Source organism: Falco punctatus (assembly GCF_963210335.1).
Source record: "Falco punctatus genome assembly, chromosome: 6".
NCBI lineage: Eukaryota > Metazoa > Chordata > Aves > Falconiformes > Falconidae > Falco > Falco punctatus.
Genome location: NC_137585.1, coordinates 75,323,123 through 75,339,584, shown reverse-complemented (window position 1 = coordinate 75,339,584; position 16,462 = coordinate 75,323,123). Strand labels below are relative to the sequence as shown.

At 37.7% G+C, this 16,462-nt stretch overlaps 1 protein-coding gene across 2 annotated transcripts in view; it reads left to right on the top strand.

The window, feature by feature from the left end:
- RSBN1L (round spermatid basic protein 1 like) overlaps positions 1–16,462 on the top strand; it is a 55,390-nt gene that overhangs the window by 19,817 nt on the left and 19,111 nt on the right. The window contains exons 3-4 of one of the 2 annotated variants that reach the window (XM_080391920.1): positions 8,864–9,124; positions 9,443–9,507. In XM_080391920.1, coding sequence (XP_080248046.1) covers positions 8,864–9,124; positions 9,443–9,507 — 326 coding nt within the window. Of the gene's footprint in view, positions 1–8,863; positions 9,508–16,462 lie in introns of both variants that reach the window. The other variant, XM_080391919.1, reaches the window with a different exon arrangement.

The following is a 16,462-nucleotide window of genomic DNA, read 5'->3' as shown; positions in this document are numbered from 1 at the left end:
CTTTGCTGCTTGAAGTTGAAGGCTTCATTGAATTGAGATGATTAAGTTAGCATTTTTCACCCCATAGACTATTTTAAGATCCACATATGTGGAATTGCACAAAAAATTTTGCCCTGAGTGATTCACCTTATAGATTTTCATTCTTATACGCAGACTTATTTTGAACAGAAATATGCTGTTACACCTTCCCCCTCCACCAAGTTTCTATCCTTGTTTTCAGTCTGGGTGGGATTTCTGTTACGGTTTTTAATTTGAATCTTAACTTATTTGGAGAGTAGAGATTTAGCAGTGTGGAAGGAATAATAGGTTGCTGTTTTTTTGTGTACTTTGTAAAAGTATTTTAAAGAGTTAATCTGTAATTTTACGTATATGTATTTAATGTGGTAACTCTGGTGACTGGACTCTAGAGACTGCAAAGTTTACAACAAACACTATGAAAGTATAGAATTAACTGAAAATATTTTAAACTTTAGATTTTTTAATTAATCACTTTATAAATTTCTGCTTATCTTACGACATCCCATTGAAGCTTTCATAAGTGCAGTTGTTGGAAAGAGTATGGGGCAAAGCATATTAGGATTTTCCTGTGTGGCTCTGGGTAAGAGGCAGTTACGTTAATGAGCTAAACATGGTAGGAGTCGATGTGTATCCTTGTAGCAGCTTCTAGGACATCCTGTGTTCGTATGTCTATAGGTGCCACTTTCTGAAAATCATGAATTCTCCAGGTCATTGTGACTATTCAACTTCCAGGAGGGCAGAGACAACATAAAATAGGATTGTTTGATGTATTTCAGGCTTGACTCTTCGATGTTTTATAGTCAAGCTTTCAAGCCTATAAAATAGAACAAGATAGCTGTCAGTTCTCAGTGGTACTCCTGCTGTTTGGTTTGTTTCCTGGGCTGTGTAGTGAGACACCTTGAAGTTATGTTTGTTTTCAGTACATGGTATTTTATCTTTTCAACCTGTCAGCAGTTGATCTTGCTCATTCTCCTTATTTGCAGAGTGACTGCAGAATTCTATGTGCATGTTTTAACTCTATTGTTAAAGGTTGTTCTAACCCTTTTGAAAATCACTGAAAAAATTTCATAATACATGATGATATGTTAAAATCAAAATGGAAAATTCTGTCCGTTAACTATCTGGCTGCTACCAGCTTGAGGGCTTTTTAGGATCTAAAGGGCTTCTTGTGGTTTTTCTTGTGCTGGGTGGCTTTTTTTTTGGTGTTTTTTTCTTTTTTGCTACTGTAAGTGGCAGTGCCTCCAAGAACACTTGCGCTGTCTATGCATATTTTATTTACTGGTTGGTGGATGGTGTCTTGACTGCTCGTATTCTAAGCTATTTTGTAGTTGTTTGTGGTTATGAACTTTAAACTCATTGGAAGATCCGGGGGGACACTTGCGGTTTGAACTGGGATTTCTGTGTTGGCTATTTAAAGACTTAGCCTGGAGAGCTGTAGCAAAGCTGGGTTGTCATAAATTTCTAATATGTCAGTAGCTTTAGTCTGAATTGCAGTGAGAACACTAGAAAATGCTTGAGTCGCGTGTCTCACCTTGTGAGCCTATGGGAGGAAGGTGAAGATCATTAGTTGGAAGTTACTTTTTACCTATCCCCTTACTGGAGAATACTAGGTAGAACTTCTTGTAGTACTACAGTAGGAGATAGTTGGTACAGGACCAAGCTAAAGATTTAAATAATGTCTTGTAGCTGGTGACAAGAATAGCCAGGCTGATCTCTCACTGCAGCACAAGTAGTGTAGCTGCAGTTAGTTGATACTTCTGTGACTTTTTGTGTGCCATAGAATGAGTAAGATGCTGTGCTCAGTTGAAAAATGTAGGAAATGCGGTCCTGCTTAGGGCTCCTCTGCATTGGTGTTCTTTCCTTTGTGCTCCTACACACCGCCCCCCCCCCCCCCCCCCAGCTGCTGCCCAGCTCTGTTAAACTTGGGTGACAGAGCCCTCCTAAAGTGAGGAAGTAAAAACTGACTGGTTACTGGCTGTGTTTAAAAAAAAAAAAAAATGTATATCCCTTCTCCCTTCCTGCTACTAGCTGTTAGCTAGAAAACTGTGGGAACAGAACAATTTAGTGTTGTTGCTAATGTTGGGGTGTGGTGGTTTGTGTTTTAGTATTTTTTTTAAACTTCTAAAGTTCCTAACCATTTTGGGACTGTGACCTTGAAGTTGAGAAACACTGCTGTAGTTGAAACAACTGAAGTAAAAGCTTTGTGGCCCCTGCTTAAGTAAAAGTTCAGATCAAATGATCTCATGGACAAAACACAACATAAAATCAACTTCAGGTAATTTCTGAGTTTTCTTCTTATAAAAACGCACACTTGGAAGGAATCTTTCCAGGGTTTGGGCTGTCTAGCACCAATTTAAATTACAAGTACATACTATCTAGTAACAATGGAACATTGGCTTATTTGCGTAAAATTAGAACAGTTCTGAGTCTCAGTCCTTAACAATGAGTCTTGCCCTGTGAGTGACAGGGATATTGTGGCACCACAAGAAATAAATTTACTGTGTCAACCTTGAAACATCTACCTATCATGTAGATGTGTGCAGCAGCAGAACTGTTTGTGGTATGTAAGGCCTGACTTGCCTAAAAGGTGGTTAAAAATTGTTTTGAGGTAGTTCTGTTATTGCTGAGTGTGTGCATGCACGAACAGAATGAACACAGGTTTCTATTCTTACATTTTACTTATAAATCTTGCACTGTATTTTTAACTTCATCTTTGTGCAGATATTGCTAGCCAAATAAAAGAATAAGCAAAATTTTATTTTGCTGTTCTTTGGGCTTTTACACTCAGTGAAGTGTTAGCTCAGTCTGCTTTTTAACATTGGATCAAGGGGAAAGTTCCTGTAGATGTCTATGGGTGCTGAGAGTTTTTCTACCCACCCCTGTTACTCCTCATTCTTGGAGTCCCAAAGCAGTTCTCTCACTCACCCTAAATAAAAGACTTTTCTAATACAAGTGAAAATTCTTACTGCTGTTCTGTGTTTCTGAATCATGCAGCGAAATAAGGTTTTCGTCTTGTTTATAGGTGTTTCCAGTAGCTGTGCTTGTCTAAATGCATTTGAGACACAGGATGTCGTGCATTGCAATATGGCTACTGTCTTGGCTGAAGTTTAGATTCTAGCAGTTCTATGTGTGTGTATGTGTGCACCTTTATGATTGCTGGTGATGACTCTGAAACACCTGTTTTGAAAGTTTTGGGTTGTGTGTGTGTGCCTGAATAGTAACAACGTAAGAGGTGGAGCAAGTTATCTTGCATGAAGTGCTGCGCTCTGCTGCCAAACCTTGCTTAAAACAAAGCTAATTCGAGTATATCAGTCTTTACAGTGTTTGGATTTTTATTTAGCCTTCTGGATCGCTTGCTTACGTTCTCAACAAATTCTGTATGTCTGCTGGGAGGTAACTTGATTACTGTCCTAGGGAGACATTGAAGGTGACATTGAAGGCAGCTGTTTTTTTTTTTTTGGTGTCTGTCAGCCAAGTGTCAAAGCAGCTTTATTGGTTTCTGAAGAAGCAGCATATTTTGCTTTAAAGTATTTTGATATATGCAGCAGAGTGGTGACTGAATGAGTGTATTTCTGCTCCTCTCTACAGCTAATGCAAAAGGAGGAATAAGATGAAAGTACTTTATTGGGCATTGCTGATAGCAATCCCAGTATTTCCGCAAATTAATTCCTTTTGCTATTGAAGTCTTTACAATTTCTGAGCAGCTTGAAACACCTACTTAAGAGTGGATCTTTGAAATTCAGCAGAGCAGAACCCTTAGGTAGAGATGTGCAGGCATTCTGTGAAATTCTATTAAAGCTTTGCTGGTAAATACTACTGGAAATCAGTTTTCCATTTTGTGTTTGTATTTCTCAGGAAAACTTTGCTGTATGCAAAAATAATTGAACACAAATATTCTATGTTTGGGCATATGTTGATATCAAAGCAGTATTGGGAACAAGCACTGTACAGCACCACCCACATGCTCACTGTAATAAGGAAAGAGGGAAGAAATTGCAGTCTGATCCGTATTACAGTTAAATGTACTGGAATGCTATCTTTAAAAAGGTAAATTGTGTAACTTTAACCTTAAATGTGAAAGTTCAAACTTTTGGGTTAGGAAGGTTTCTGTTAAGGTTTGATAGGAACTTGGTCCTACCTCATATACATGCTAAGTTAGTGTGGGGGGTGTGTGTATTTTTATTTTACCCATAAAAAATTCAGCCTTCAATGCTTGGGGTGGGCAGATGAAGGTGTAGTGGGGAATGCTGCTAAGTAGATAACGGTTTGCTGCCACTGATGGGGGGTGGGTTCTGCTGTTCCTCATTGCCTGCTGTCGGTGCTCTCCATTCTCTAGTTCCTGTCTGACAATACAGGGAACCAATTCGGGTCACTAATCTAGCAGCACGGTGAATAGTTGTCTGCTGAGCCATTAAGTCAGTTTACTATGCAATCAGATGAGCATCAGTCAGTACCAGGAATGGTACAGGACTGTGTGCCAGGAGCACTGGCAGAGTGGGAAGTTGGACTTTTCCCATCTGTGGCACTGAGCTCTTAGATTGCTCAGCTGTATCATATAGCCATGTTTGAAGGCTGAAGAAATAATTATGAGTTTTAACATTTTTCCAGTCTTCCAGTATTCAATTTAATATTGCAATCTAATTTCCTCTGCAATGTACAGTGCCTGCAGTATCTAAAAAATAATTTTTCCTATGTACATCATTTACTGCCAGTGTAAAATGGAGTTCTTGACAGAACTTGTCCTGTGTAGGCAGTAGTGTAAGCTTGTGTAAATGTGAAAAAGTCTCAAAACTACTAATTGGTTTTTGAAGTCATTTTTCAATTTTTGCTTCAAGTGCTTTTAGGGAACTGTCTGACTCTTGTTGGTGTATATATATATATTTAAGTCTTTAATTCTAGTAATTTTTTAAAAGAATCCCATTTGAAATACCTTTTTTCCTGACTTCCATGGTTTAAGGCTTTTTTTCTCTCCAGCGGCATCAGTAACTCAGACCCTTGGAAGAAGAGATTACTTTGTCTCCTAAGGATATACAGTCCCCACTGATTTTTCTCTCTTCCCAGTTGCAAGTAGTAGTTCGGGGGTTTCTGCTACTTCCCATCTTAGATCTTCTGGTGTGTGGTGTAGGTTTTGGGTTGTGTGTGTTTTTTTTTTTTTTTTTTTGTTACACAGCCTTTTGTTTTCAGTGATTGCTCTCTGGTTTCCAGGTGCTTCAGATTAAAAATGGCCTCGGTTCTATCCTTGTTGACATGCAGAGATCCAAAACTTCTGTGGAAAAGAACAGAACTGTGCTAAGAGATGAGAGGCTGCTAGCAGATATTTATTTGGTTCCAAATTGTTGCACTGTTTTTGCAAGTTCTTAGGATTTGGGAAAGTGTGTACTGATCAACTTCAATACTTGATATATGTGTAAATAGCATAACCCTTGTATTCTGTGGTCAAAAGTAAGAAGAGTCTATAGTATTAAAATGTTTTTACTTAAAGCTGAAAAAGAAAATTTCTTCTCAAGCTTGAAGGAGGACTGGGGTGGACACTGGAAAAATAATTTTTTTATCTTGTGGTTAAGAGCTTTTTTCCCTTTTGGAGATTTCATGGAGGTGATATGAAAACAAACACAAAATTATAAATGTTTTTCACTTCAAAAATGTCTTAGTGTAATTCCTCCTAAAATATATAATAAACATTTATAAAAGGTTTGTACTCAAAACCAGTTGTAATCATATGTTTTATGTGAACTTCACATAGTTAGACACAGATTTAAAATCTGTCTGATTTTAATTTGATGTTGGGTGGGTTGTGGTGTTGTTTCTGTCATAGAAGTGCTGCTGCTTTTGAGACCTTGGCTTTGCTCTTTTGAGTGCTGCTTATTGCTAATTAGAATAAATAACTTTCAGCTGAAAAGTACCTACCACATCTAGTCCAACTGCTTGATCACTTCAAGGCTGACCAAAAGTTAAAGCATGTTAAGGGCATTGTTGAAATGGCTCTTAAATCACAGGTTTGGGGTATCGACCACCTCTCTAGGAAGCCTGTTTTGTAGTTTAGTAGTTTTGTAACCTTAAAAGGGTTTTGTTGTGGTTTTTTTGTTGTTTGTGGGTGGTTTTGTTTTGCTTTTTTTTTATTGGCGTAGCTGCATCTGTGAAATACATTAAATGATGGATTAAAAAAATCAGCCACCACATATTACTGGAGTTGTTGAATGAAATTGAATGTTAGTAAAACTTCTTGGAAGATACAATCAAAGGCAGGGAATGGGACAGATTGAAAGGGGAAATCAGATACTCTTCCTTCTTGTAATGTGGAAACAAAGTTGCAGTTTTTGAGGTAGTTTTGCACAGATACAGATTCATACCCATATTGTATTTAAGTACTTTTCAACTGGTAATAATGGAATGTAATTTAATAGCTGGATGTTCAGCAAGGGCATATAGATGCTCATCTTCAGTCTCCTTAAGGTTTTCTTCAGTGATTATAGACGTGGTAAACTATGAGAGAACAATTTGGCTCTTGCCATAGCAAATAGCTTCTTGCTTAGAAGCTGTTGTATTTATTGCCAGTTACATTACTGCTAATTGTACTCCAGTGAACATAAATCTGCAGCCTTTCCCAGCCATGCAAGAAGTCCCAGATCTGAGTGACCAGTCCCTACAAAAATCTGAACTCCATTTGAGAACAAGTCCAATGGGCTGACAGTTAGCCCCTCTGCTTCCCTCTGCCTCACCCTGCTGCAGCATTCAGTGCTATAATTCTGTATTTTCTATATTCACACTGATAGAATATTTGAGATATTTGACTTCTTTATGGTATCTATCAATGTAGCAACAAATTTTCATGTGTAGAGTGAAACAATTTTTAAAGGTAAAGCATTTTTAGGAGTTTGAAATGCCTTTAGACTCTTGGATGCTCTCTAGTTGTATGTTTCTGCAGTCAAGAGGTGGAAAGAAATGTCTCTGTATTTTGATGTTTGGGTTGGGATTTATAAGCCTGTAATGCTGAACTCCCTACCATTGTAAACCATTTCTTTGTTTTTGGAACTGGTGCCATAATGACATCGTTAGAATACCCCAGAAAGTAAGCAGTAGGTGATTTTCTTTGTTTTTTATCAGGTGACGACATTGAGGGTGCCAGGGCACTTGAGTGCAATGAACTGTTTTCAGGACTTCTCTAAGGTTGAGGTGGCTGGTTTAGCACGTGTTGCTGCTTTTTCTGGCCTGCCCGTGCCCACTAGATTTAGAGACTCTTGGGGCAGAAGGAAGAGGTTAACCAAGTAGTGAATATTGCATATACCAGATGAAGCAGTCCAATTGCAGAGGTCCATGCTGGTTTTACGTTAAATTGAGCCTAATGAAAGGATGGATTCTCATGAGGATACTCTGCCTTTTGGCAGTTGAACTTGGTCAGCTAAAAGTGAAGTTGTGCTCATAGAGTATGCCAAGACACATCTACTTTAAAGTGAAGGGAGTCTTTGTAGCTCTTAACTGTGTGGATAAGGTTAAGAAATCTTGGAGCCCACTTCCTTGTTTGGGCTAAATAAGAATTGAGTGACCCCAGGGCACACAAACCACCTCTTCCCCCTGCAAGATGGGAAGGTAGAAGCTAGAGAGATAACTAGCTCGCCTGCCTCAACTTTAGAAATCCCAGAGGTATGTAGTTGCTGTCGTGAACCTCAAGAGGCTCAGACACAAATGTCTTCGTTGCTTGCTCTCCTTTCTAGTATCTGCACCTTCCATATGTGAACCTCTTAATTATCAGTAAGAATATGTGATTCTATGCACCAACAGTTGTGAGTGGTTTGTTTGTTGGTATTTTTTTAGGACTCTTGTGAATTACTTGGGCTGAAGATTGCAACCTGAAATTGGTCTACTACAGCATAGTAGTAGAGACTGGCTAACTTTTGTGAATTTGTAATTGTGTTTCATTGCAAAACTTAAATTCTAAACAGCATCTGAACTTGCTGATCTTGAATTCCTTGTTGTGAATATAATTTTGCGCTGTAACGTGACCAGTAATTTGATTTATCAAATTGTGAAATTATCTCAACTGCTAGACTTCAGGGCAGCGTAGTGACAGCAGTTTTTCTGGCTACTGCATTTATTACTTGCAAAACAAAACAAAACCCCAAAACCAAGGGAGAATGTTTGCCTTGGGAATTGCTTGAACATGTTACCCCCAAATGAGTACTTTTTGCCTTTAGGCTATTACAGTTTGTTTTCTGTTCAGCTTGTGTATTATGTAAACTTGAAGCTGATTTCTCTTTTGTGAGGTTTTGGTTTTTGGTGATGGGTTGTTTTTTGTGTGGCTTTGTTTTGTTTAAGTTGTTTGGTTTTTGTGGTGTTTTTTAAGTAGTATGGGGTCAGTTTTCAGATGTTTCCACATACATCTTAAAGTTTATTTAGTTCTGGGAGAATGACCATGTAAAGCCATCTGACAAGGTCAGTTTTGGCAGTGGCATCTTGTGAACAGCTTGCTGATGATGGCTGGTATTTGTTGACTGTAAACCCCTTGTTTGGCCACGTTTGACAGCTGTCACATAATGTGTCTCAACTTTCTGGCACAGTGATTGCTGATAATCAGTTAAAGGGTGTGATTAAGGATTGTGACTCATCATGAAAGCAGCCTTGGGAAACTTTTTTTTACCCCCCCCCAGCTTATTTCTCTGGCATAATGTGAACGTGGCAGGTGTCTCTTACTACTCATTTTCAGTAAGATGAATATTGTGACCCTTGATACTGGTCTCTGGTCTGTGTGCCACAGTGAGGGTATTGGTAACTTTGAATCCTGATCTAAATTTAAGTATGTAGTTTGTATATAAAGATAGTTAGATCTTTTTTTTTTTCCTCTCAACAGGTGGGAAGGAGAAACCAAAAACCAGTGCAGAAGAGCTACAGATTAAAAAAGTTAAGAAGAAAAAGAAAAAGAAACATAAAGAGAATGAGAAGAGGAAGCGTCCAAAAATGTACAGCAAATCCATTCAGACTATCTGCTCAGGATTGGTTTCCGATATTGAGGATCAGGAAACCAAAGGCATCATAGATGATCATCTTAAGGATTTCAGTGGGAAAAATATGGATCCCAAGAAGGACTGTGAGTCCAAGATACCAGAGAACAGTGAGTTTCCATTTGTCTCGTTAAAGGAGCCACGGGTTCAAAATAAACTCAAAAGGTTGGACACATTGGAGTTCAAACAGCTGATTCATATTGAGCACCAGCCTAATGGAGGTGCATCAGTTATCCATGCCTACAGTAATGAACTCTCCCACTTGTCTCCTGTGGAGATGGAGAGATTTGCAGAAGAGTTTGTGGGTCTGGTTTTTAGTGAAAATGAAAACTGTGCAGCTTACTATGTAATGGGTATTGTTCATGGGGCAGCTACTTATTTACCTGACTTTTTAGACTACTTTTCATTTAATTTTCCCAATTCACCAGTGAAAATGGAGATTTTGGGAAAGAAAGATATAGAGACAACGACTATGTCAAATTTTCATGCTCAGGTAAGAGGTTATACATTTTACTTTCAAACAACTGTGGGTTTTTTTCAGAATACGGTTACTATTAGCTGTGCTGTATGGATGTTGCAGAACACTAGAAACAAGGAAATTCTTGAAGTAATAAGTTCTGTAATATAAAAAGATAGGGACCCTATTAACTGAGATAAAAAAACTGCGTTTTATGGGGGAGGGGAAGTGTCTGCATGCGTGTGTGTGTAGGTTTCGCTGCATTTGTTTCTTGCAGCTGAAGCTTAACTGAGTTTTGGATGGTTAAAATGATTTAGCTATGGCTATCTGGGTGTTTGAACTCTAGTTTATCTGTATCAACTTCTTCAGAAAACTGAAATGTCTTAATACATTAGAACTATGTTATCCATAAAATCTCTGTGGGGCGCAGTTAATGAGTTGTATTTGTACCTTGAGGGTTCTAAATTCATCCTTGACCACCATTAAGTTCTCCTTTAATGTAGCTCCTAATTTGATCCTTACCCCTCCGCATTTCCCCCAGTTAGTTGTATTCTCCTGACAGCTGTTATGTGGCAAAATGGCAGGCAGCTTTTGAATCTTTTTATTATTTTTATTGGGTTTATTTTCTATTTACTGGAGAAATGACTGTATACTCTTTTAACAACAGCTGCTAATTAAACATAATTTCTGCTATTTATTAACTTGCTGTGGAAGATAACATTACTATTTCATATAAATTAGTTCTATTTCAAGCCTTTTAAATTCAGGGGCAAAAAAAGTAGATTGCCACATTGGCGACGAGGTTGTTGTGTAAAGCCCATACAGATATTCTGAAACCATTTACGAAGGAACTCAATCCTGTTTTGGTTTTTTTTTTTATTATATCAACTTTTCTCACAATTGTCTCTGTAACTCCCTAGTTGTAAATTTAGAGGTTGTATGAAGCACCTTTAAACTTCTAGTCTTTTAAGGTGATTATGAAGAGTTCAAGTGTAAGTTGTCATCTTTTTAATGAAAAACGTGTTTCTTTTCCTTCAGCTATGTAAACATTTGAATGGAACGCTATTGCATTATTGACAATTTTGAAGTGTGTGCTATCCGCAAGGATATGCAGAACTGAAATGTTGCTGCAAGAGAGCATCTGCAGTGGTGGTTAAAAATCCATCCATTGCCATGGAATATGAATATTCTGTGAAACATACTCACTTTTTTCTTATTTTTTTCAGTATGAGTCATTACATTAATATTAAATACCACAGAACTTATTATGGGCAGGTACCCAGAGCCACCCTGTCTTAGGTAATTTATATATAAACAGCTGTATCTGTTCTTGTATGTTGTCCAATCTGTTGTCTTGGGCAATATTAATGCAAGTATAGCTGTGTGCTAGTATCTGCCCTAAAAGAACAGTTTAGAAACCCCCAATTTTATTTTTGTCGATTATGGTGGAATTATTTTACAGAAAGGATGGATTAACTTGGTATTGCAATGGGATTGCTATTATCGGTAGTTAAATCAGTCCTGTGGTCATTTGGGTTGAGATCATAATTTCCCATTTTTCTGTAAGTGATGGAGGAATGGTGGGAGAATGTAGTAGATAAAGAGCCAAACTGTAGTGTTACGGCATTCAGCTGGTCACCTTCATAGTCTGTTTTACAACCTGTGTTTTACTTGGCTGGATGCTTAGTTCTTGTATCTTCTTTTCCTTTGTTTTCTTTCAGTTTTCCAGTTAGTTTTCATAGCATTTTATCACTTGTCAGTTTGGTTGCTTGACAGAAAATGCTTGGCTGCTTGTACTTTTGCTAACGTAAAGTGTAATGTGTATAAATAATGTATGCAGATGTACGCCAGACTTACTCTGGCGTAAGATCTGTGCAGCATCACCGTTGCCTGAAATATTTAAGTCAGTATCTTGGTTGCCTAGCTGTTAATTCTGTTTTTCCTTATTTCATTATGTTTTTGGTTTAGGTGATCTGCTACAGTTGAAAGGCTTTGTTAGCTTAGTAGTCTCCAGTCAGAATGGAGACAGTATCAAAGATGTCTAGGAAGGAGTATGGGAGTCTAATAGTCATACTGATGCTGTGTCAGAATGCACATCCTCCAGGGATATGACAGGACCATTTCGAATCGGAGTTGGGAATTTTGTGGTTTTAACTTTTCAGCTGTATTTTTTGCTGTGTGTGTAAATTTGTGTCAGTAGTATGAGTTACCTCTGTTTTCTGCCTCTACCTTCTGTTATGAAAGGTACTAAATGATTGCATAACTGTTACATTTTGTGCAGATGGACAGTATTCTGTCTCTGTGAGGTTCTTTGTGAACCTTTTAAAAGGGATTCTAATGCGCTGTTGCAGTGCGTTTCAGTGACATTTTAAATGTAGTTTTCTGTTCGTACATGGCAAAAGCTGTGCTGCTGTGCTCAGTGTTGTCTCGAGCTGCCTGAGCAATGTCTAGCAGTTGTTATATAGTCTCAGTTGAGATGTGAGTAATTTTCTAATGTCTAAATAGGAGCTCAGTTTTATCGAGTCTGCTTTGAGTATCTATCTCAACCTTCTTTAGCCTTAAGAAACCTGGATATTGCTTCGCTAATTTTAACTAAAACACTGAAATGAGGCTCCCTTCAGTACATGATGTTCTTTGGTTGTTTTTGAGAACTGATTGTAGCACATGTCATGTCTGACAAACATAAGCATTTAAAAAGTATTAAAAAATAAAAAGGATAGATGAGCTAACCCTGAAATAGAAAGTATTATGTTTTATCAGGCTTTGTATTTTTCAAGGTGATACTTTCAGTATTACTCAATCTTTCACCCCGTCTTGTGGCAGATGAGTTTTTTTTTTTGGTTTTTTTTTTTTTTTTTTTTTTTGTTTTAAGTAACGCATATTTTCAAATCAGTGAGTTCTGGGATAAGAAGAAAATTCCACAGTGAATTCTATTGGCAAGATTAAACCTGTTGGGGTCCTCCTAAGTCTGCCTGGAAAGTCTGTATCTCTCAAGTAATTTACTTAGTTTTCACAATTGTGGAGTTGAAAATGAGCTCCTTTGAACTTCCTTCCCGATGTACCTGTGCCAGACAGAAGTAATACAGTTTCACTTGTTAGGAGATCAAAAGTGGGCAGAAGCTTGTGAGAATAGTTAACAGCTGGCACAGGAGAGAGGAGTTTGTGTTGGACCTGGTTCTGTCTCATCAGAATTAGCTTTTAAGTTTGGGGCAGGGGGAGTGGAGTTTTGCATCACCTAGTTTGGGCCTATGTTTAAGTAGTCCTTAATTCTTTAAATTCTTTAGGTTAATGGAACAGTTCTGTTTCTGTGAACTGCCTACTGTAAGGCTTGGTCAGACTGTTTCAATAATAAGGCAAAATGGAATTAGTCTGAGTATCCTTGTAGCCAGTAGTCACTCTTTCAGGTGATGGAGAACTGTTTGCTCTAGGGACACCTCTGGGCTCCATCATTTTGTAGATGGTAATAGCTGCCTCAGTTACCTGATAGCTATGAATCTTACTTGCCAGTTTCTTACAAGGATTTCAAAGAACATAATCAGCTTTTACCACCTGCTTGCAGCTTACATCAGTTCAGTTAAGTTAAGCTGTTTGGTGTTGAAGCAAATGCTTCTAATATTTTGAATCCATTACTGTGCCCTCATGCTGGCCAACTGTAAATTTTTATTGCCTCGCTGAAACCCCAAAGCACACATCTTATATTTAACTGTAAGTGTGGAGTGGATTGGATTCACTGTACTTCAGTCTTGTTCCAGAGGCAACTTTTTAGTATATGTGAACAAAAATGCCCAACAGACCCCAAAATTTCTGTGCTTCGAGACAAGATTTGACTATTTTAAAGCTGTATCTGACAAGTGCTTGTCTGACTTGTTTGCTGGAGATCTCTAGGTGGTTTCACACTTGCCAAAGAAATCTGTTGAAAAATCTTTTTTTTTTTTTTCCTTTGTCCTCTTATCTTAATCCTCCTGCAAGTCTGTTTATTCTGATCTTTAGTGGATAAGGCAAACAGTTTATGCCTTTCTGTCCTGTTCTCTTTATTTGAAGATTGCTTAACAGCTGCTCCCCCCCCCACCAGTTTGAGTCATTTGAGTTATTTCAGTCTACCATTGTGTTATATCCTTATCAGTCTTACTGCTCTCCCCTTATGCTCTCTTCATTCAGCCTTATTTTTCTTAAAATATGCTACTGAAAATGGACAGTGTCTGCCTGATATATTGTCAAAGAGTATAAGAAGATTGCTTCAAGTCTCTTGCAAATTATTGCTCTGTTATCTATTCCTGCCTTTTTCAGAGTGGTTGATGATCTGCTGTAGCAGCAGATCCTGCTAAGTTGAATCACTCCCTTTTTTGTCTTTATGCAGTTCATTATATATTGCTGGGTGTAGTTCTTTGCTTTTATTCAAATTGAATTATATCTTATGTATTCAGAACCCTTCTCCGTTTTATCTAAGGTCTTGTTAGTTTTGATCCATTCCTGTAGTGGGCTTGCAGCTTTGTGTTACCTGCAGGTTTCATAAGCATATGTTGTGTTCAAAGGTAAGATCCTTGCTGTGTGCCCCACCGTTGGCCCTCTCATAGTTACGTGAACGCAGACAAATTAAAACTGCCAGGGGTTTGCTGTTATGTTAGACCATGTTTCTGTAGCAGTTCTGAAGACATAATGCAAATGTCAAATGACAAGGTGTGTACTGGTCTTTTGAAGAAGCCTATCCTGTCATAGAAAGAAAGGTTAGTTTGACTTGATTGGGGTACTTTTTTGACATTTCCATACTTACTAGCTTTTACAGTCTTAATTTCTAGGGGGTTAGGATGGGAGTATCTAGCAAACTTTTTTTCTGGAACTTGAAACTAGGCTAAATGGTGTCTGTGTCTTGCTTCTCTTGATACCTGCTTCTTAAAGATGGTATGCTTATCCTCTTTCAGCTTTGAAGAATCTGTTCCGTGTTTTTGAGTTGTCATTGATTTATTAAAGCTTGCTTACTACCTTCGTACTATGTGAGGATACTTGTCATTAAGCCTCTTCAGTTTAGGAAAAGTCACTTGTATTTTGCACTGCTCATTGTGCAGTTAGACAAATTGTCAGAGCCAGTCTAGCACCTGTTGCTGCTAAAAGAGAATGTCCTTGCTGCTTTCTTACCCAGTTGCGTGTTCTTGTGCCAAGCTGTTGTGCTTCTCTAACTGGTGACCCAGTTTGTTTTGTGACTCCAGCAGAAAACTTAAAAACCTGCTCCTGAGTGAGTGGTATTACCGAGTTAGAAAATTTTATTTACTATGCTAGAGGTAACTCAAGGATGGGTACGGGACTACACAATCCACCCCATTCAGTAACAGCAGTTAATTTGTATCTTCAGAGAAACAATTTCTGCCATTTGTTTCCTCGTTGGAAGTAATTTATTCCATGTTGCCTACATTAACTGGGGTGAACACTGCATATTCAGATAGCATAAAGAATAAGTGTTTTGGAGGAAGAAATGCAATAGTAGTGATAGTGCATGTTTGTGTTGTGTCTTTGAAATGAGTGGTTTTTCCTCACCTCTTGAAGTTTGGGGGTAAAACTCTTTATCAGATAATTCATAAGACTATGTGTAAAAGACTTTATTGATAGATAACAGCAGCTTTTTGTCTTCCAAGCAAAGAAAGTTTTCAGTTACTGGATACCATTGAACAAGGAATCAATTCACATGGAATGCCGTTAGAAATCTACAACACATGCTCATTTGTTTTCCACTTGGAGAACAGTTATCTTTCTAGATTGCTTTTTGACAGTTTCAGCCACTAAATATGAAGTGATAGTTCTATGTTATTTTTTTGGTTGTATAGTTTGTATTAACAAAAAACAAACCTAAAAAACCTCCTAGAGGTTTGTACTGGCAGCTTGGACAGGATCTGAGACTGAACCCTGTCTTGCTGAGTGAAAAGAGCATGATAGCTACTCCACTTTCACAAGATTATTTTCTGTGAAGGTATCTAATTGATGCTATTTTTTTAATTTAAATTCCTTATAGACTGCTTCACTGTTTGTGTGTCATCAGAATTCAGAATAATAGGTTATCATGCTTTTAAAAATGTCTGTCCATCCACTGCATTACTCGAGCATTTCATCTGCAAGCTGAAATGTGAAGTGATAAACTACAGTCGTAAAAGGGTACTGGTGGAACTATACTGCAGTAAAAACACTAGGGTTGTATTTCCAGAAACTTCCAATTGGGTAATTGTATATTTATTGAAATTGAAGCTTAAATGACAATGAATCACCTTGTCACCTTGTGATTAATGCTGTAACTTTAAAGGCATCTTACTTTGATATGAAAACCCTGACATTAGAAAAAAAAAAGAGGAGGGGGAAAGTAGTATGAATTATATGTGGTTTAAAAGTAAATAGTAGCAAGTACATTTGCAAGTATTTTTAAACTCAGAGCCATTTTGATGAATATTTAAGTGAAATTTTGATGCTTCACTATCAGTTCCCATTTGGAACTGAAAATATATGTAAACATTTTAGGATTTGAAAAGAGTTGGCAAGGAACAGAAAACCATTTGGCACTTCTTTCAAAATGTTCCAGATAAGAAAATAATGCTACATTGCTGCTTCATGACTATAGCATTTGAGATACCGGATTTAGAGAAATAACAGTGAATGAGAAGCTGGATTTTTTTGGTTCTATGAAACATTGCTTGTGCACTTGCATAGTGAAATGAAACCCGCTATTTCCTCTGATCTCCCAGCATATTTTTATGGTGATTATGGTGATTTAATGGTTTTGTTTCTTTTGTTGGTCTTCGGGGCTTTCTTTGTGGGTTTCTTGATTTTTATTTTCCTTTCAGTGGGTTTGGATATTTTTGGGGTTTTTTTTTGTTAGTTTGTTCTATGAAGGCTGCTTTTCCAGACCTCCTGGTTTTAAAGCTAAAAAACTGAAAGAAATTTAAATTTTAAAATTCTCACAAGAAAATGTTAGAACTTCAACTGAAAAAAACCCACCACCCTACTGTATTAA